At 35.2% G+C, this 22,541-nt stretch overlaps 1 protein-coding gene across 1 annotated transcript; it reads right to left on the reverse strand.

Moving 5' to 3' along the window:
- Positions 1–4,122: 4,122 nt before the first annotated feature.
- Positions 4,123–15,927, reverse strand: LOC138336631 (serine/threonine-protein kinase fray2-like). The gene is made up of 5 exons (XM_069286154.1): positions 15,923–15,927; positions 14,070–14,325; positions 13,445–13,580; positions 12,642–12,836; positions 4,123–6,551 (listed from the first exon to the last, which is right to left on the reverse strand). Exons 1-5 carry the CDS (start codon positions 15,925–15,927, stop codon positions 5,305–5,307), a joined length of 1,839 nt encoding a protein of 612 aa, XP_069142255.1. The 3' UTR covers positions 4,123–5,304.
- Between the last annotated feature and the right edge of the window lie 6,614 nt (positions 15,928–22,541).

Consider the following 22,541-nt stretch of genomic DNA (forward strand, 5'->3'; position numbering starts at 1 on the left):
GAAAAAAAAAGTAAAATTTTGCAAAATATGATGTATGTTAATGATATCACTCGATGTTTTCATTAATCAACACCTTACACAGATTTTATATAATTGACGTCGTTGGAAAAAACAAATGCAAAATGTATACATATTTTAGTATTGGGTTGAGAGTGCGACGTTTGACATCGTGACGAATGATCATTGTTCTGTCTGTTGTCGACAGTGGTAGGCACACCTCTTCCTTAATTAGCATTCAGTTTTCGGGAAGTACATGTACGTCACTTGTTTTTCTGTTGTTAGTATAGTCTCTATAGTGCGATAGGTTTGAGGTTTTCTGATCGGTGTCTTAACAAAATGTTTTTTTCAGTTACTGTTTATCTTTTTATTTACGCGAGAGAGCTCAAACGTAAATTAAGTGTTTCTCGACACGGTAAGTCCATAAAACGTTAAACTAATTAAAAAGTGTAAATATATATAACAACCCATGATCTCGATTTGGTGTATAAACCAACTGTCTTTCGCGGCTACTTAATTTCGCGATCTCTGTTTTAAAACACTTTGGCGGAAATTAAATTTCGCGGATTTTAATCAAATAAGAGATATCTTTAAATTTAATGGTGCAAGAATAGTAACATATATCAATTTGCGAATATAAACTTTCGCGAATTTACCTTGATCGATAAATTTGCGAAAATAAATCGCACGCAAAAGAAAGTTGGCTTACACTACTCCAAACCACGTTCCTTTCGTGGCTACTAAATTTCGCGTTTTCTGTTTCAAATCATTTTCGCACAGATAACCTTTTTCAGACTTTTAACTGAATGGATATCCCTCTCAATTAAAATTGTAGAAGATATTGATTTTGCGGAGAAAACCTTTCGCCAATTTATCTTAATCTCGAAATTTACGAAAAATAAATCGCACGCGAAAGAATGTTGGTTTGCAGTAGTATAATATACGATATAATTATTATCATTGTTTGCATACAGCTAATATAGATTCAAACTTCCAGAACATTGATACCACTTTATTTCAATAGCGAGATAGTCCAGAGAGCTGTGTGAAAGATGTTTGAGCTTAATATTACAAAGGCTAGCAGAAGGAATAGTTTGTTGCTCTCTTTCAATTTATATATGTACAATATGTGACCTAGGGTTAATGTTATGAGGGACGTTAATCTCTATTAAAAATTTGTTGTATTTGTTGTAGCAAACTCCAATGCATTCTACAGCAATAATAATATCTCCGCATCCTGCAATGCATATTTGTTCCATATTTTAACATTACATATAAATTAAGCAAAACGTATTTACATATTATTAGATTTGCTTCAAACGAATATATTTATCATCGGGTTTAGATTTACTTTAGTTTACCAGCCCATAAAGTGAAACGGACATGATGATTTACCTCGATAAATTTGGTGAATTTGAAGAAATTGTATTCAGGGAAAATAATTTATATATATATTATTTTTATGTTTTGGCGAGGTTTATATCCAGACGGAATTTTGTGTCATATTTACCATAAATATATATAAAAACGTTAATCCTGAAACATAGTTAAGATACATAATGAATCCATCAATGAATTTGTAGGTATAGCAACTACGTAGTTCTGGATGCTGGGAGGAGGTGCTAATTATATTCACCAACCATTCCTGAGAACTGAAGGGTCGTGTCCGATCATTGACCATCACAGACTGGACCTCCCGCTCGCGCAAACATTCCCTAGACACAGACGTTGCTTATCACAGGAGGGACGCGACATCAGCAGAGGCCAAAAGGGGGGTAATTATCACTAACAACAGATTGATATTGTACTTGTGTATCTATTTCTTTCCCGTGTGGGTCCTCGTTTTGTCTGACAGTGTTTACTGGGCCGGCTTTATGTATTGACATTTAAGCCAAAGATCGGTTTGTTTATTTTATGTCTATTTTTATTCTATGCTACATTGTAATCAACAAAAACAATTTCTTACGGCCCAAAACATGTGATTGACTTCTGTTATCATGCTTCAGCAGTACATTGACAATACACAACATGTTTGTTATCGTAAGTAAATGCAAAAGTAGACTATCTTTATCATGGGAAAAAACAAGATGTCAGTAAAACGTCTTCGCCTGGTCAATGACTTTGATAGCTCCCGTTTGATATCCGACACTCAATATTTATCCTTCCCAATCGTACATCAGATAAATAGGTTTAATGACCATATCTGATGTTTGTTTAAAAAGCGAAGTCCAGTTCGTCTGATTATTGCAGCAATATTCAAGACAAACAAAATACACAAATCAACAGTCTTAGTGTTCTCGTATTTGTCACAATGATAGCCAATTAATCCTAATTATTCATATTTAATTTTCCAAAAATAAAACATTGCACAGCCAATAGACTTACAAACACTTCTAGCTGCATTTATTACCAGTTTTCAAATATATCCTTTCCAGTCGAGAGCATACAAATGTGTGTGTACAATTCTGATGTCTAATATATGTACATTGAAATGTAGGTAGGGCTTTAAAATTGTACCTGCTGCTCTAATTGCATGATTTCTAAACTAAATTTGAGATGTTGTTTTCTTATTGCTAACAAGCCTCTTTTTACTTCCCATGGTCTTGATACAGTCTCGTCGGATGGCTTGGGTTCAACGTTCGTCTATGTGAGGAAGATTTCTCGTTCTAGAGGACATCATTGATAAACAAGGGGTTACTATCACTGTCGTTGTATCCCCATAAACTATGCCAAAAAAACTGAATGATCTGTGTTTTGATAATAAGCAGGTGGATTTGGTCATTTAATATACATCAAAAGAATCGAATAACAGTACACTCGGGTTGACTATGCATGTTGCTTTGATGTTGGGCGTCGCTCTACCTTTAATATACAAAGAAAATCTCTGCAGGCCCGTGGTTGGTAAGATTTTTTTTCTACTGGGCTGTCTTCAGTTTTACTATGACATATTCCTTGGATAAATATAATGACAGTGGAAGTATCCCATGAGGCATCGAGGTGAATAGCAAAGAGAAGAGCAGTAGTGGGACGTTTGACCGTGTGAAGTTCGGTGTCTCAGTAGGCTTCAATGCAAGAAATAAAACACAATGTTAAACCACATACAAGGAGAGACAATTCGAAGGTACCACATGTACATTCTCCCAAAACATACAGGTAAGTACCGTACCACACCAAACAGATTGCACACAGGAGTCATGGGCTGTAGTTAGGGCTTTAAAAGGTTAGTCAATCATCCATCCAGTGATAGATATATCCATCCAATACTTGTATAAAACTGTCTACTTGTTACCGTATTTCGTATGTAATCTAGGACAATACTGTAAACCAACTTTTGTCCCGCGCGATTAACTTTGAAAATCGCGAAAATTAATCGTCGCGAAAAATGTATGAAACACAAATCGCGAACTTAAACCGTCGCGAAAATGTATGAAACACAAATCGCGAACTTAAATCGTCGCGAAATTAAGATGGTTTACAGTAAGACACCATGGTCGATGTTTCAGCACCTGTATAACAATACTGACGCGGTGCATACTATAAGACTCTTTCATATGTGGATATGAAGGATAGGGATATTCTACCCGAGGGTCACAAAATGTAGTAAAACCCGAGGCTTGCCGAGGGTGTTGCAACATTTTGTGATCCCGAGGGTAGAATATCCCTATCCTTCATATCCACTTATGAAAGAGTATTTTTCTTTCATACCACGACGTTTTACTGCAATTTTACAACTATAACATCCCGCCATTTTGAAATAAATTCGAAGAAATCCACGACTGGAAGTCAATTTCCATACATGAAAAATTACGTGATATTTTCAACACAAATTGCGTTGCTTTCATCTTTTATAGTAAAACCAGTCATTTTGTGAAAAAAATGTTAAAATTCCGAGAATAGTGCCGTAAAACATTCCAAGGGAAGTATTAACTCGTGATACTTTCGGCGACTTTCATATTAAAATGAAAAACAGAATAATCGTTCTCCGACTTTCATTTGGTCTCGTGGTAGTTGCCTTCGATCTGAAATCATGTAGTCTAGCAATACAAATAAGTTGGGCCTATTTCAATTCAAATGTTACAATGCTAGTGTACTGTACATTATTCCATACACAAATAACATTAAATATACCAAATAAAAAGTTTTTATTTAGATCTTTGACACTTTCATACAACACATTCGTCTATACTAGACAAAATAGTTAAAGTATACTGACCATTTTGTAACTCATGGTTTCCAATCTAGAATTTTTGAATATGCATTGCAGTAGAAATGAAGTTCTTGACTAGTAAATCATTCTTTGTCTTTAGAAAATATATGTAGGTAAAATTTGTTTTATCCATATAACATAAAACCAAATAATAAAATATTTCTGATGCATAATATAAAATATTTGTGATGTTATGTAACATCCAAAATCAATCTTAATACTTACTTTTTAAAGTACATTTATAATAACTTCTTCATTGAAATTAAAAGAACTTCAGAAATGATTGTAAAATAATATAAGAAAAAGTAAAAACTAGATTATCAACTTACATATTTTTGTAACTGACACAATTCACAACCACGGTATTATTTACTATTCTTAACATTTAAGTTAACATTTAATTATTTTTGAAACTAAACAAATACAATGTATTTCTAAACAAAATATAAGTAAAGAAACGACCCCTAATGTATAAAATAAAAAAGAATTATAACCACTCCACCACGACGCGAGCAGTTCCAACCATATAAAGGTTCGCTGAAAATAGTCGGTATTCTTATAAAAAAATGCAGTGATTATTGTGTATTATAATTTACCATAGACAGATGCTTTATATCCGTTTTGTGTTTTGAGACACAATGGTAGTTCACGATTCTCTATGGCGGCCATTTCAAAAATTCGAATATTGACGCTAACTTACACTCTCCTCATTTCCATATGTCTTAGATATGGAAAAGTCTTTCAAGAACTGTCTTGGTAATACTGTTAAATATTTTGAATTTGTCCTAATTTTATTGGTCTTGCCCAATCACAGTTACTTTGAAAAAAAAATAAAAATTGAGAAGTTCGGTTAATAGAAAGAGCAAGACAATCGATTCATTCGTTTACAATATCAGTAATTGAAGCATAGAAGCATACATTAAGATACATGTAACATAGAATTTCTCAAAGGAAACAAAACTGCATTACCTTTTTTTAATAAGTAACAGATACTAATGTGTTTTGAAATTTTAAGTGTGATGATGTATGAAAAAAATGAAAATGATGATGAAGTTTGTAAATGATGACTACGTGAACATGAACACTTTGTCCTCCTATGGCTATCGTCTGCTGGTGCCACTCCTGCTGTAACTCTGACTGCGCGGTCGAGACTTCCGGGACAGACTCTCGGTCCTGCGCCGTCGACTGTCCACGAGGTCCTCGTCGCTGTAGTATCTATCGCGATTGTCATGACGCTGACTACGTCGCCGGTTTGATCGATAACTATTGTCGTCACTGTCATAGTCTCTATAATTTCTGTCGCTATTCTGCCGTCGGCGTCGCGAGGAGTCGCGTCGCCTACCGTGATCACTTTCATAGTCGTTGTAATACCTATCACTTTGATCGTACCGATGTCGACTGCGGTCACGACCGCCGCGATCGCTATCATAGTCGTGATGACGTCTTCGAGTGTCGCTATCATAACCGCGACTTTTGTCGTGTTTTTCTCGTCGCCGACTGCGGTGGTCGCTATCGTAGTCGCTGTTGTACTGTTCATTTCGACGTTTTTCTCTGTAGTCCTGTTCTGATCGATGTCGATGCCCGTCGCTTTCGTAGTCGTCTCTATAACTGGGTCGACTTGACCGTGATGTGGAGTTCTTTCTACTTCTTGTGCTGTTCGTTCGCTCCCGGCGATCATGTGACTGGGACTCGCGATAACTGGCAGATCGCCGTGCGGCACTGTCTTTCGGTCGCTCGTCGTATCTTTCATCACGTGACCTGTCTCGGTGGTAGTCATCTCGAGACTTGTCATCTCGTTTGGACCGCCGGTCGGACATTGAGGACATCGTGTCGCTAGAAGTATCAGCTCGACTGGCAGTCGCGCTTTTTAACTTATTGGTGTTGCGTTTTTCTGAGCTAGATCTGACGACTGGATGACCGGTGTCGCTTGGTTTAGATTTCGGAAGGAGTTCCACTCTGACGCTGCTGTCTACTTCGTCTTTAGGCCGCTCTTTCTTCGGACTGAGCTTTACATCCTTGCCGTGGTCTGAATTTGTTTGTTTTCTGATAGATCCGTCCCGTTTTGTGAAGCGATGTGTTGTAACTTCCTTCTCTGTTTGGAATTTGGCGCCATCACCCGGCTTGATTGGAATAGGATTGTAGGAGACTTTCTTTGTCGTTACCGAGGAATCATTGCTTGATACGTAACCATTATTGTCGTGGTGCTGAGAAGACCGTCCGCGCTGGGAACCGGAAGTAGATCGGTAGCCATTGGTAGTCGAACTGCGTTCACTTGCTGTCATGGCGTTCCGACTTCTAGTTCCTCCAAGCGTGTTTTCAAAGTGTACAGAATCCCCTCTGGTCGTAGCTGGAAACAAAAGGACTTCTTTAGTGTCCGGCATCTATTTGATATTTACAATAAAATTTATTCCAAATTGTACTCGTAGAAGCACTGTAACAAAAGTAGTGTTAGATAGAGATGAAGAACGCGTTATACCGATGTTAATCATTTGTCTTAGGTCATAACATTCCTAGTAGATTGTTAGTTATACAGGTATGAATTTGTCATGCGATTTCTTTTGGTAAAATATATCATTTCAATATTTACACTAGACATGCTCAATCTAAACATATTAGTATATGTATACTGTACCAAACAAAAATATGTTTTGAAAAGATTTTTCAGGTTAAGCTTTGTGTTTGACCGACAAAAATAATATTTATCAAAAATAAAAGCGAGTTGGAATATATGAGCATAAATCTATACTTTACCCATACGAAACCGCGGTGTATAATGAAAATTACATATGGTGCACCGATATAATGTATTTTATAATACATACAAATGTTTCGTCTTTTCGTGATACATTGTCTGTTCTTGTAGGCCAATACTAATTTTATCATTATAATCTTATCAAAGAAATTAATTTACATTCTTAAACCACAAGGTTTTTGGTTTGCTTTCAAAAAACAATGACAAAATATCAACCCACAATTTGGCCACAAAAGCAGTTGATATTTATCACGAAAAGAAGGTGACACGTAAAATGAATTCGTCAGGCAAATAAAGACAACACTTACACAAGATATAGATTATTCAGTGGTATGGCATATGTTTATTTCCTAAAAACATTTCTAAAGAAACAACATTATCTGGCAGATACACATTGTTTTATTACTCTCATCCAAAATTATAACTTATTATATGTCAGTTCTGCCTGTCATAAATTTGTTACGTCACTTCCGTCTTTTAAGATCCAATAATGTATTACTTTTATATCGATAAGTGATAATTTTCCGAAGCACTTTGAAAGGTACAAATAAAAAAAGGTAGAAAAGTAGCATTCATACATGTGTATAAAACAATAACAGAAAATGACACTAACTAAAACTGAAACCCTTTTGTCTCAATGGTTCCCATAATAATCGAATAGAGCCTGATAAACAATAGCCACAACGTATTCCGGAAGGATATATTCGTCCAGGCAATTTTATAATGATGGTTTTGGCATAAATGTACATATATATTTATATAACACAATGATATATGGAACACGATGATATATAATGGCGTACACAACACTGACAATTCGACAATGATTCGTTAAAATTAATTCCTAATTTGATTGAAAATATTTCACCTGGTTCCCTAGGATTATGACATTTGTATCTAATATTTTAATTTCCTGTTTACACATGCATTGTATATCACGTTTGGTTTCTAGATTATGATTGTATATCAGGATAATGAAATATTACACAATTTATTTCTGTGATTTCTCTTTATTTTCCTTTTTTTATCATGACAATTTGGTATTTCTATACTTACTTTATATAGTTACTAAGTATTCAAATACATGACCATGTATAGAAACTTGTTTTTCATTTAGATAGGAGAAAATAATGAGTTTATATAATTCTATATGATCATGTATATAGAAACTTGTTTTTCTTTAAAATAGGAGAAATAGATGAATTTATAAAAAACAAACTTTGCTATAAAAATATATCTATATCCATAAAATTCTGAACAAACATGTAGTCCTTGTTTTTGCTTAGACCAGAAAATTATATTAGCTACCGTTAAGATTAGTGTTTATGAAATGTTAATATAGAGTTCAGTATGCTTAGCATCATTCAATGTACAGAGGTAACTTTTTATGTCAGTGCCTAACTAATACCCCGATTACCATTTGTTTCAGACTATAACAGTCAAATATCCCTGATAAGTGCCAAATTATAGACATTCACATGTTGACACAAATTGACCAAATTTGAAAAAAAAATGTTATCAAAATTTTAATACGTTATTGTCCATTTTACAACACCTGCGTACAATGACCTGCATGGCTATTATGTAAACAAACAAAAAAAACTTCATGTTCATCTATACGTGGTCCCCAAATTAGAATTACTTTAAAGTTTCATTGAAATGGATCCAGTAGTTAAGGAGTTGCCCAGACAAACTTTTTATTTAGGGACGACAGAGAAACAGACTGACTCCAGTATACCCCATAACTTCGTTAAGCAGGGTATAATACATTTCTTAAACAATCATGCTGAACACCAACGATAATGACATTCTTTAACAATTGCAGCAGTTATCGCCCTTTAGTCGCTGTTTGTATGGCAATGTACATTAGTTTAATTAGTATATATATATATATACCTGAATTACTTGTATCTAACAATGGTATACATATATTTATGTACATACGTGTATAAATGATAATGTATATAATATAACTATATATATATGTAGTATATGGTATACTAGTAACTTTTAAAACAAGTTAAGCACTTCGCTTTAGTCTGTATAAATATACAAAAATTATATTGAGAGTCGTTCAGACCACGAATTAGCTAATACATTCACTCACTATGAGAAAACGAAATTACTTTTCTTTTTTTTGTCTGTAAAATATCCCAACAAAAAAATGAATCATTAGAAAATTCCATATCACATGCAACTAGTTCCTTATATATGTTTCCTGTTGTCTTTATCTTTCTCTCTAAAAGTATGCAGCTCTAGTTACACATCAATATCAATTGATAGGACAAAGTCCACTTTATCAAAAATACTAAGATTACATATTATCTCATTGTAGTACAAGCACTTTCAATCAATATTTGTGAGTCATCAACAGATTGTATTTCATTATCAGATCCCTGTTATTTACATGCCCTTAAAATAGCATCTGGCACAAAAAATAAACAAAATTTATGAAAAATCATCACAATTGCGTATTGGGTTACATGTCAATTCAAACATATTGTATTAAGGTTTCACACTTTTTCATTGAAAATGGCTTAACAGACTTTATAGGTTTTTCTTCTGATACCAATTAATACAATGATACACTTCAGTACACACATACAATCGTTACTGTCCATTTGATTGGCTGATATGTGATAATGAGCCGCATCACTGACCACTTGTTATTACTGACATTACTATAACGTTCAATATTTCTTCACGAGTACCAAACTGGTTCCAAAACTTTCTTGTCACCTGACATCACAAAAAAAATGTTCAGTTTTCTTCAGTTCACTTTTCCATCTATCAACAAGACCATATTTAGCGTGATCGCGTCAGCTGACATATTAAAAAAATGTTCAGTATGTTCCAGTAAAATGACATTAAGACAATGTTCACTTTCTCATTGCGATTGATAGTGTTTTAGCGTTTTTGCGTCTCCTGACATTTCGACGATGTTCACCTTTCTGCATTCTTGTATGCAGCATCACCAGGGCATGTTCACGTTCCATACTTGCTACATACATAACTTATCATTATGACTTATGACCTTATTGAGCGTTCTGGCGTCTTCCGACATTTCGACAATGTTCACTTTAATGCTGTCAGACGACATTGTAACAATGTCAACTTTCCATCCCTAGCGTTCCCCGTCAATCATGTGATAATACGACAATGTTCAGTGTTCCCCTCAAACACAATTTCCAGAGCTGAGGAGTCGAGTATCCGCTTTTAACTGACATTATTACAAAGATCCAGGTCAATCCTATAAATCGGATAAAGATGCACAACGCGAAAAATGATTCATGTAGCACCATATTTAGGTTTTTGTAGTTGCTAGGTTCTACTTTACTGTCAATGCTAATGCCACATTTATGACGTGTCAAATGCCACCGAAAACAGTGTCTAATGATTGCGTCTCCAATTAGCCGTGGTTACGTAATACAATCTGATATTAAAATCACAATCAGTTTTTAAGAACAACGCGATGTTTCCACAAACGACAACTTTGTCATGGATTGAAAATGTTCGTCCCCGCTCGTGTGTGTCGCGTCTGTCGCCAAGGTCACTGCACCAATCAAAAGCCGTCAAGGAATACGGACTTAGTGAGAACATGGCCAAGGCGAAATTATCCAATTATCGAACACAACGTGTGCTTTGTTCGTGATAATGACTTGAAATATCGAAAAAAGATTCACATAAATGGTACTGATATGTTGTTCGTTGTATTTCTTATAACATGGCCACATAAAAAGTCCTTGAAGTGCTGATTTTCATTACAAAACCAACAAGTAATCCATTTGGCTGCTGCAACTCCAAAGTAGATTGTTGTCCGATGTTATCACTTATCCGTGTAATAAAGAGTTCAAAATTTACTTAGAAGGACAGAAATAAATATCTATTTCCTTCGTTTCTTTTTCTTGGCTTCATCAAAAACTCCAATATACGGTGAAGGTTTCTTTTCCCGTTCTCTTGACCTTGACCTTGACCGCCGATGTGACCCACCACTGCTGCTGGGACGGTGTTGACCCGATGACCTATGAGAACTTCCTCCATCACTCTGGTCGCCTGTGCTGTGAGAAAGACGAGGCCGCCGACGCTGACCAGATTGTGTTGATGACTTACTGTGACTGCGGCTGCGTCCGGCACTCCGACGCGCTGGGTCGTTCTTTCGGAAGTGTCCTTGTGTGCCGTCCGTAGCCGACGATAGACTACCCCTATCGTCCGTACTTCGAGAGGGTGAGTCTGTCCTGCTGCGAAGGGTCGTGTCAGTAAGGTAACTCACCGCACCACGTGAGCTGCTCACATAAGAGTCACTACTGTCATCCCGAGTGTCGCGGTACCGTCTATCAGAACGCCCGCGTACACTTCTATCACCTCTTTCATCGTCAACGTATGCCTTATTAGTAAACACACTGTCTCCCATATCGTCCGACGTTGAATCGTCGTTGCGTCGGCGACCGGTTCGGTGGTTGAACGGCTGACCTTTTTTTCTGGCTATTTCTTCTTCATATTGTAAGTCTATGCCCCCTCGCGTGGACTCGGTACTGGGGGCCACACCTGCTGTAGTCTTCTCCGTCTACAGAACCTCTGTACGCTTGGTTTACATGTCCCCCGGAGGCGGCACGCTTATTTCGACGCTGGCTTCCACGTCCTTTACTATCGGTCGATTTTAATATCCCATTGATAGGCGGATCATTCGAAGTAGCTGTAATCGAAATACGTCCAAGTCAAAACAATGTTTTTGACCATTTTCCATGGTAGCAAAATGAAAAAAGTCTAAAAGAAGCATCACATGATTGGCTATAAATGTGCATTTCGACATTTTAAACAATCAGATGAAGTTTCGTGAGGAAATAGAATGTTAGCCATACCGTGCGACATACAACACATATTTACTAAATCTACAGGATGCATAGAGTACTCACCAGAACTAAAGTTGATAGCAATTGTTATATCCTCTAAATAGTCAGAGCGAAACACAAGGGCACAAGGGGAGAGAAACTGGGTCAGTGAGGGAGACAACGAACGACCGGTATATATACCAGTGGGTAGAAAAGCAATCCTATATCTGGGACAAACTCGGATGTACTAAGTCTATACCAACCATGCATGTTTTATATTCTAACCTCTTTTTTTTTTTTTTTTTTTTTGTTATTTACTTTTTCTAAGAACGGTTCATTAATAATGTATACATGAACTAATTTCCTCAAAGAAGATGCAATAAAAAAGATATCGATTCAAGAGGTATCCTAAGGACTACACCCTGTTTGACACGAAATATGCGTGCTGAACTAGGTATGTTACAAATTGGTCAGAGAACATTGTACACTATATGTGACCGAACTCTAGGACCCCCACCACAACACATCTCTCAGAAGACCTTATACAATTATAGCTCCTGAAATTGTCTGTCTGCTTCTAGAAGAGCAATCACACATTAAAAAAGAATTAAATTGAAATATTCATGTAGGTGGTAAATGTAACTTTCACCTTTAAGTATTAATATAATTATGTTTCCAATTATAACTAATTAAAGCTGTTATTTTAAAGGGCATGAAGAGAGGGAACCAAAAGGGTAGGATGATGATGAGAAAGGTCGGAAATGTCAAATGGGAACTTTTGAATAAATTTGTACCACTAAATCTAGAACAGAGAAGGGCTTGTTCACATAACTTAATATTAAGGGTCTCAACTTACAGGTAGTGAATACAGCTGGACTCTTGCTGGCATATTTTTCTTTCTTGTTCATCATCCTCCAGCAGACGATGGCGACGACGATGACGACGACAACGACGACGAGTCCGACGCCAATGCCGATACCGACAATGACGCCAGAGGACGCACCGCCACCGTCAGACATGGTTGGAGGGTTAGAAAGATCAACTGCGGGTCCTACAAAATAAAAACATGGAGGTCAGAAAAATCTTCTGTGGGTCTTACAACTACAAGAACAGGGGGTCAGAAACATCATCTGTGGGTCTTACAACTACAAAATCAGGGTGAGTCAGAAAGATCATTTGTGGGTCTTAAAACTACAAAATCAGGGTGAGTCAGAAAGATTATTTGTGGGTCTTACAACTACAAGAACAGGGGGTCAGAAAAATAGCATTTGCGGGTCTTACATCTACAATTACAGTGGGTAAGAAAGATCAACCGTAAGCAGTACAAAATAAACTCCGAATGGAGGCCAGAAATAACAAAATTATGTGGGTCTTTAAAATACGCTAAAGAGGGATCAGAAAGGTTAATTACAGATCTTACAACATCACAAATATTGGGTTTAGAAAGTCCATCTGTTGGTTCCAAAACAAACATTAGAATTGAAATGTCAACAGTGGATTATATGACAACAAACGTGGTTAATCAAAAGAGAACACTTGATGGATGTTTGATTTGGTCAATTTCATACCAAATTTTAACGGACCTAGTATAGAGATTCCCGTATCTTCTGTAACAGTACAGGATACCTAAACATGTTCCCAAATGGCGCATGCGCTTACCGTCAACGTTAGTGATATAGATCCGGAAGCTGTATAAACTGGTCGAGTCCGACGATGGTTTGTCCAGTCGAACTATCACCTCACTTGTATAGGATTCGTACACAACCTTCTCAGCACCACGACACCCTAGCGTCCACTGTGGCAGGAAAAGTAGAATGAGATACATGCAAAAATCATTGGGATCTGATATTTAGTTTCAGTTTGCTATTTATACATCTGGATTCACCAGAGTGACAATAGCCTATTATGTTATCTATAGGCGTTTTGAGGGTTCGATCAAAATCTGAAATCGGTAAAAATCGTTCATTTACATACACCATGTACAGTATGCATGAGTTTTACCATTTTTTTTTGTTCTATACACAAGGTTGAAAACGATTTTTACCCATTTTGATTTGACCCCTAAAACGCCTAAAATAGTCATAAATATATCAATATTCGTACAATGTAACTTAAATATTTCAAGTAATAAAGACAAATACAGAATTCAAGTTCATGGTCATTTAAGGACAGCCTCCCAAGTGTACAATATGTTGCGGTGTTCACATGTCTATGTTTTGAGAGGCTGCTGTATGTTCGTGTGGTGAACTCCATGTATATAAAGTGTACTGGTATCAGTTCTTACCCTGGGGTCATTGCGCATCTGTTCGTCCCCATCGAAGATATTGAGGAAGATGCCGCAGCTGCCGATTTTAACCTCGTAGACATGAATCTTAAGTTTCTTGTTGTTGTAGCCGACGAACTTGTTATAGCACTTGTCCCTACCGGTGTTGATACCTTGTCGTGGGTACGACTGTAGCCGGTATATATTGATATCGTTTACAGTAAACGATTTCGTGCAGTCGTTTTTCTCATAATCCACTGAAAATAGAAATATGAAGCTTTATTATTGATGCCCGACCTCTACAAAAATGTTTCTTTAATTTAAATCGCACTTCTGCTATTCATAAAGTGTAAAAAAGGGAGAGAGAGAAAGAAAAGAAAATGCTGCAAAAATGAAGCCAATTATTTTCAGTGGAGCAATGTTTTATGTACTTGATTTATTCCATCATTATGCTTTCAACAAGCGTCAGCCAAAATAAAATATATAAAGTTTCAGTCATTTATATCACAAAATACACATAAGGAAATGAGAGACTTATTCGGTGTCGTGAGGGTAAAACAGCCAGACCATGTCGAGAGAAAACCCATGTCATATTTCAGAATTACGAAGCAATAAAACGGGGATGGGTATGAAATAAACTACATGTATAATGTACAATTGTAACTTAGAATGCGTGTAATTCTTGATAAAGCTAAAAACAGGATATGACCGTGTGTTTTGTGGGAGTGCGTGCCCTCTATATCAATAATTTCATTTTATTTGTCATTCATGATCAGCTGTTGCTGCGTCAGATAAACAAGTGAAAACTGTATTCTAAACAACATGAGATATTCTTTATGATATTATTCTAACTATAAATAAATAATCTGAAAACTGATCTATGCTATACAAACTATATTTGAATCCACGAGGATTAAAATCTCTTGGTGTACTGTAGCGTCAAGGTCAGTGAACTTGGCGACAACCAAATGTGATTTGTATAGCTGTGGTTTTCGTGGTCTATAATGTCTGTGGATCTGGGTGGCAATTTACCTCTACTCAGCACATCCATACATACATGTTCAGTAAGCTCATGAATATATGTTACACCTGAGGTAATCCCGTCTCGTTAGTGATGTATATATCTTTAGGCCAGTATCTATGGTTACGTGTCTCGTGAGTTCGGGTGTATATGACTCGATCACGTGTGTAGTGAATGAACGCATGACCTGTGGTAGTTATCTCGGTGACGTCATTTATATCGACCCTTTAAAACGGTTCTTTTCAGATTATATTTATCGGGCGTCCATAAACATTATTTACATAAACAACTATATGTCACATGTTTTTTATGTTGTGTCCTACGCGGATGTGTCTATACTTTAGCAATATACATGTATATCTTTATGTGAATCTTATGTAATCTTAAATACTACTTTATATTTGAAAACTTAAAACCAATTAAGTAAAACTCGATTGCAAATCTGGCGTAATGGTGATATTTGGCACAGAAGTAGCTTGCGCTAATTTTGCTCTATACAGATATAATACTGGTGTCATAATACAATACAACTTAATCTGGCTTGATTCTAATATTTTGACAGTTGTTCACATTCGAATAAGTTTTGAGTTTGGAATAAAAATGTTTAGATGGGCCGCAAGCAACTAACTACATGTATATGGATGAATAAGAGCATATACGCATTATACATATAAGATAGTCTATATGTTTCGATATTATATATCTTTTTTTTTACTCGGCAAAAATCACAACATTGCTTGAGCCTTGCCCAATATTTTGAATTGTACTCTGCATATGTACGTTGTATACAGGTAGTACTACAAATCGATTGCGGTCTGATACATTGCACCTATGACAATGTTAACAGGCTTACCTCATATTGCCTTTGTTATCTATTCCAGATTACGTCAGAGCGACGTCTGTCCTGTGGCAAGTGTGTCGTAAATGTACATAAACATTGGTTATTGATGAGGTCAGTGTTTATCTATCTATAACACGTCGGAGATTAACTCGCATAAATGTTATTATAATAGGATATACAACTAGTACTACAGTCTCATTATAACTTGACAACTTTCGTGAAAAACATATATGTATCTAGAAAGGACCGAGATAACTTTTTAGATATGCATATGTAACTCTGATAATGAGCCTAAGTTAAGCTACCATATCAATAATGTTTTATCAAACTACTAATGCACATTTAAGACAACATTGATATTATATATGGCTTTATTTGATTTTTGTTTTACGGGACCTGTGTACCATATCAGTGCTATAGTGAAATGGAGTTAACGGTCTTAATGTATTTTAAGGCGTCTGTACATGTCCTTGTATCAAATTTTGGCCAGTCTCCGTACCACGACATATACAGCTTTCGGAATTTCTGTGAATCCCACTGGAAGATCATGCGTTAAGACTAGTTTAGATGAGTACCGTTTAATAAGTGATTTATTACTTTAATAATCATTGATTAATATCATGAATATTTTATATAGTTGTTTGCTTGGTTCTGTAGATATTTCCAATAACATTGATGAGTTGTAGAGTTTGACCGCCCAATGACAAGCACAGACACTATATATATAATTGATATATTTATTGTGTCGCATCCTCATTCACGCATGATAGATGCATCTAATTTATGTTTTTTGTCGTCTTGATATCACCTATATACAGCATGTAGAGTTTGCATGGATTGTTTGTAAACTGTACTTTGTAAATAAACTAAATGAAGTTTGAAGTAACGTTGATAACACATATTTGCTTTTGATGCTTGAAGCAGAAGCATTTGATAGAGATGCACATAATAGTAAGGTGATGGGGGAACGGTTTAATTTGGGACCTTTAAATTTCAAGTAGATTTAGGTATACCAGTAACCTATGAATTCTTAAAACATTTTGGAAATTCAGGTTAGTATTTGCGTCAAATTTAATTGTTTTATTGACTTGCAGTGAAATAATGAAGCATCTGCTCGGTGAAAATCGTTTAATTTCTAGTAGAAGATCGCCCATAAAAATCACAATGAACTGTTCCAGCCTTTTCATCAGAGGTTCAAATGTATCTTCAGTAATGTAACTAAGGTTCAAAATAACGGACATATAATCGCACGTGTAAAATAGTACGTCAATTTTAATACGGTTGATAACGAAAATTCAAACGTATGATCTAACTATAGTATATAAAAAGCAGGTACATTCAGTGTTCAAACACGATTTGAACTATATCACGGTGTTGTTATGTATAAATATGTAAGAGCGTTTGTATTTGGTGTTCATACATTGCTTTTTACACTCTCGTGTCTGTATTGTTGGTGTCCTCGGGTCGTTACATAATGGGACGAAAATCGGCCTACAGCTATCTCTGTTACACCTTGTTTGTAAGGCACGTCTTGGCTAATATCATTCATGTCCAGACATAGTAATAAATACATGTGTAACAGCGTTATCTTTGTTTGTCAAACAGCTAGTGTACGTGCGTTTTTTTCTGGAAATATTTTTAGTGAGAACGATTTCAATACCTGTTGACAATTATTGTGAATTATGAGCAGTTTTACGACAAAAATAAATTATTTCAGACTTTCAGGTTATAGAAATTGTATCATCATACTGATGTATGTACCTGGTGAATGTGTAATAAAAGGCAATATTGTGGTTTTTGCATATAATGCGTAAGGTAATATAGTAGGTAACATGTGAATTTTATATACATGTACATTTATATATGTCTCTGTTTATAGTGTTCCAGTATATGCACTGTTGACCCATGACTTATAGTCAATGTCACCGACACAATGTATAAAAATATCTAAATCTCTTATACTACATGAACAGTATTAATGATGACAAATAAACAAAGCTCTTGTCTAATTGATATATTTAGGTTATACACAACATACTGTTATATAAAGATAGATACAGAGACTTTGAAGAGACATATTATTCTAACTTTGATAGAAATTATACACATACATAATTTCCCCATTGTAGTATTAGATCTTGGTTCCATCGTTTTCATGTTAAATTGCAGAGGTTTTTTTAATTGATGACTTACTGTAGAGGTTCGGGAAAATGTATGCCAATATGTCGTTTGAAATGACAAGGTACAGTGTACAAATATGACGTTCTTCCTTGCCATCACAGCGCGTAATGGTATACTAATTTTGTTTTCGCGAGCGATTGGAACCGAGTTTTCCAGGGAAAAAACACCGACCAGTGATGAGTAACCTCTGTAACAAAGAGTCTTATAGGAGAACCTAATATTTGGTATGTAGCTTACTGAGGTGAAAAGCTGAGTGTGTTTAAATGAAAGGACCTTCCATTATCATGGCGAAATCCAGAGTCTATATGGGAAAGAACGAGTTTAACAGTTTTTAAATGACTTATTTTAAGGGTATAATCAAAAGATTATCCTCATTCCCTCCCCCCCCTTTCGCTAATCATTTGTCAATTATTTCCGCGACACTCATTAGAAGGTGTCGGCCAACCAGTAACACTAATTTTCTTTCTCGAGCGATGTAACTTCCGATATTGCTAAGAAGGACGAACTTCTGAGGAATGATATAGGGGCTCAAAACGTGATATTTTCCCGTATTTTCATATATATTTTTATCAACTTGACACTTGATGTGGTATTTTCAACCTTTTAATGACCCCTTCGCGATCAAGAAATATTCGCATATTTCAAAATACTGATAAACGCAGAATGCATATGACGTTTTTGTTCATATATATAAAAATGTGGCAATGTATGTTGAGGGGAATAGCTGATGAAATAAAACAATGTATAAATAAACCCAAGATAATCCCTGAGGAATGTAGAAAACATATATCATGTCGCTTGTATTAAAAAAAATACTTTCATTCACCCCTAACAGATACATTTGGACTTCCCAAATTCAATTGGCTGGAAGAGTTCATTATGAACAGCTTCAGGGATGAATGAGTTAAAACATCAATGATCACATCACATTGGTCCATTGATTCCCATGTTATAAGGCTTTTGCCATACGTATGACAAGACACACTATTCAAACTATAACGTCGCATGATTGTCTCGGTGGATGGAAACGCTTCAAATCCGAGCCTGAAATCGCAACACTTCTGTACAATCAAAGCAAAATTCACATGAATTTTTTCCCTATGCTAACCATACTATGTAATACTAGTTAGGTTGCAAACAGAATATAATTACTCGTTTTTATACGTGATGTATAAGTCATCAACTCATTAAACAATGTTATTTTACTTGCCTAAAGTTTTTCGTCTAGCAATATCAACAGTGAACTGGTTTAAAGTTTTATGTAACATGGTCACCTCATTGTAACATTGATTAACTATATTCAATACAGATGTAAGTAGCAAGTCAGTGGGTAGAAGATGCAAGATAATAACCATTTCTACGCCTCGGCTCGTAACATATCAAATATATTGAACTAGTTTAATACTTTTGTACCTAATCACACCTATGTAAGAATCCTTTGTAGTTGATACAGATGTCAGTAGCAATTTCAATGGTTAAAATGATGCGAGAAGTACATATGTAGTCAGGTTATTGTGTGCCTTGGTGTGAGTCAAATAGGAAACACTCGTAAAAATAATCTTTGGATTCCACATATATATAAAAAGAAAGTGCTTTGTTGACAATTTGGGCCTCACCTTAAATGTTTTCCCTGTATGTAAATTCCATAGATATACATACTTCGCTCGGGGGGGGTGTGTTATTCGGAAGTGTTAATTGATTCAAAAAGAGGCGCGTGATAAAATTCACAGGCAGAACCACAGGGCAATACCACTTGTTTAATTTTGGATGTCAGTAGTTACATGTCCGCTTTTGGTTTCTCTTATTATTTTCCAGTACTACACACTGCACAATCAGAAAGTCGAAAAAATAATAACAATATTTTTTTAACATAATTTTATCATGCCTATACCTTGCTGATTATTATGTATTGTATTAGTCAAAATTTTAGTGATTTCCTGCTCACACCCATTTTTTATATACAATCTATTTCAGTTCGAATAACATTTACCACTTGTTTTCACATCGAAAAATGATAGAATAGAGATTAGGTCCCTGATACTCTGAATCAAATTCCGAACAAAATAAACTTCAACATAACACACGAACAATTGTTATACGGAGGAAGCATAAGACTTCTCTAGGTGATGTTACTGTGTGTCAATATTTCCTAGAATGTAATGCGTCAAAGCAGGTCATTGTGAATTTTTGGAGGTAAGATAATAACTTAAATATATTGCCTTGTTAAATTTCTGCGGTGTTTATAAGTACAAAAGATATCTTCAAGTTAACTAGAACAAGAGAAAGAAAAAAACGAATGTAATATTTTGCAAAATAAGCATTATGTTAATGATATCACTCGATGTTTTCATTCATCAACACTTAATACAGATTTTCTATTACTGACGACGTTTGGAAAAAACAAATCAATAATGTATTGGGGTTAAGCGTGCGACGTTTGACATCGTGACGAAGGATCCTGTTCTGTCTGTTGTCTACAGTGGTCAGATACTCCAGGGGTCTCCGAACACTTAACTTCACTACACCGCCATGACTATCCTCATAGTAAGAACTGAGTCCAACAGAATAGAACAGGTAATTTAGTTCATAACGATGCTTACATCAAAAGAGCCGTATAACGGTACACTGTGGTTGACTGTGTGGCGTTGATGTTAGGCGGTCGCTCTCCATCTGTAGTCTTCAAAGGAAATCTTTTGCTCGCCTGTGATTGGTCAAATGTCTTTTCGCTGATCTGCCTTCAATTACACTATGAGATATCCAGGGGTGTATAGATTCCCAAATTAAAAGTTTTGAATCGGAACCCCTTGAATATCGAGATGACTGTTGTAGGCACACCTCTTATCATTCAGTTTTCGGGAAGTACATGTACGTCACTTGTTTTTCTGTTGTTAGTATAGTACTCTATAGTGCGATAGGTTGAGTGTTCTTCTGATCGGTGTCTTAAACTAAAATGTTTTGTTGTTTTTTCAGTTACTTGTTTATCTTTTTATTTACGCGAGAGAGCTCAAAACGTAAAATTAAGTGTTTCTCGACACGGTAAGCTCCATAAAACGTGTAAAGCTAATTAAAAAAGTGTAAATATATATAAACAACGCCATGATCTCGATTTGGTGTAATAAAACCAACTGTCTTTCGTCGGCTACTTAATTTCGCGATCTCCCTGTTTTTCAAAACACTCTTGGCGGAAAATTAAATTTCGCAGGATTTTAATCAAATACGAGATATAATTTGAAATTAAAAAAAAAATAAAAAAAAAAATAAAAAATAAAAATAAAAAGAAATAAAAATAAAAAAAATAAAATAATTATAATTTAATAAATAAATAAAAAAAAAATAAAATATAAAATAAAAAAAAGTAAAAAATGAATAAAAAAATAAAAATTTTAAAAAAAAAAATTAAAAAAATCAAAAAATAAAAAAAAAAATTAAATAAAATAAAAAATAATTAAAAAATGAAATAAAAAAATAAAAAAAAATTGTGCAAGAACAAACATATATCAATTGCCGAATATAAACTTTCGCGAATATACCTTCACCATCGGATAAATTTTGCGAAAATAAATCATCGCACGCAAAAGAAAGTTGGCTTATACACTACACCAAACCACGTTCCTGTTCGTGGCTTACTAAATTTCGCGTTTTCTGTTTTCAAAAATCATTTTCGGGTGCACAGAGATAACCTTTTTTCCAGACTTTTAACTGTCTCTGGATATCCCTCTCAATGAAAAATTGTAGAAGATATTGATTTTGCGGAGAAAACCTTTCGCCAATTTATCTTAAATCTCGAAATTTACGAAAATAAATCGCACGCATAAAGAATGTTGGTTTGCAGTAGTATAATATAACGATATAATTATTATTCATTGTTCTATGGCGATGACAGCTAATAATAGATTCAAACTTCCAGAACATTGATACCACTTTATTTCAATAGCGAGATATAGTCCAGAGAGCTGTGTGAAAGATGTTTGAGCTTAATATTACCAAAGGACTAGCAGAAGGAATAGTTTTTTGTTGCTCTCCTTTCAATATTGTACTCGCTATATGTACAATAGCACGTGACCTAGGGTTAATGTTATGAGAGGACGTTAATACTCTATTAAAAAATTTGTTGTATTTGTTGTAGCAAACTCCAATGCGTTCTACAGGCAATAATAATATACTCCGCATCCTGCAATGTCTTATCCTTTTTCATATTTTAACCATTTCATATAAATTAAGCAAAACGTATTTACATATAATTAAATTTGCTTCATAACGAATATATTTATCATCGGCTTAAAGATTTACTTTAGTTTCACCAGCCCCATTAAAGTGAAACGGACAAATGATGATTTACCTCCTCGATTTAAATTTGGTGAATTTGAAGAAATTGTATTCAGGAAAATAAATTAATATATATTTATGTTTATGTTTTGGCGAGTTTATATATCCAGCACGGAATTTTGTG

This window comes from Argopecten irradians, chromosome 12 (assembly GCF_041381155.1).
Source record: "Argopecten irradians isolate NY chromosome 12, Ai_NY, whole genome shotgun sequence".
NCBI lineage: Eukaryota > Metazoa > Mollusca > Bivalvia > Pectinida > Pectinidae > Argopecten > Argopecten irradians.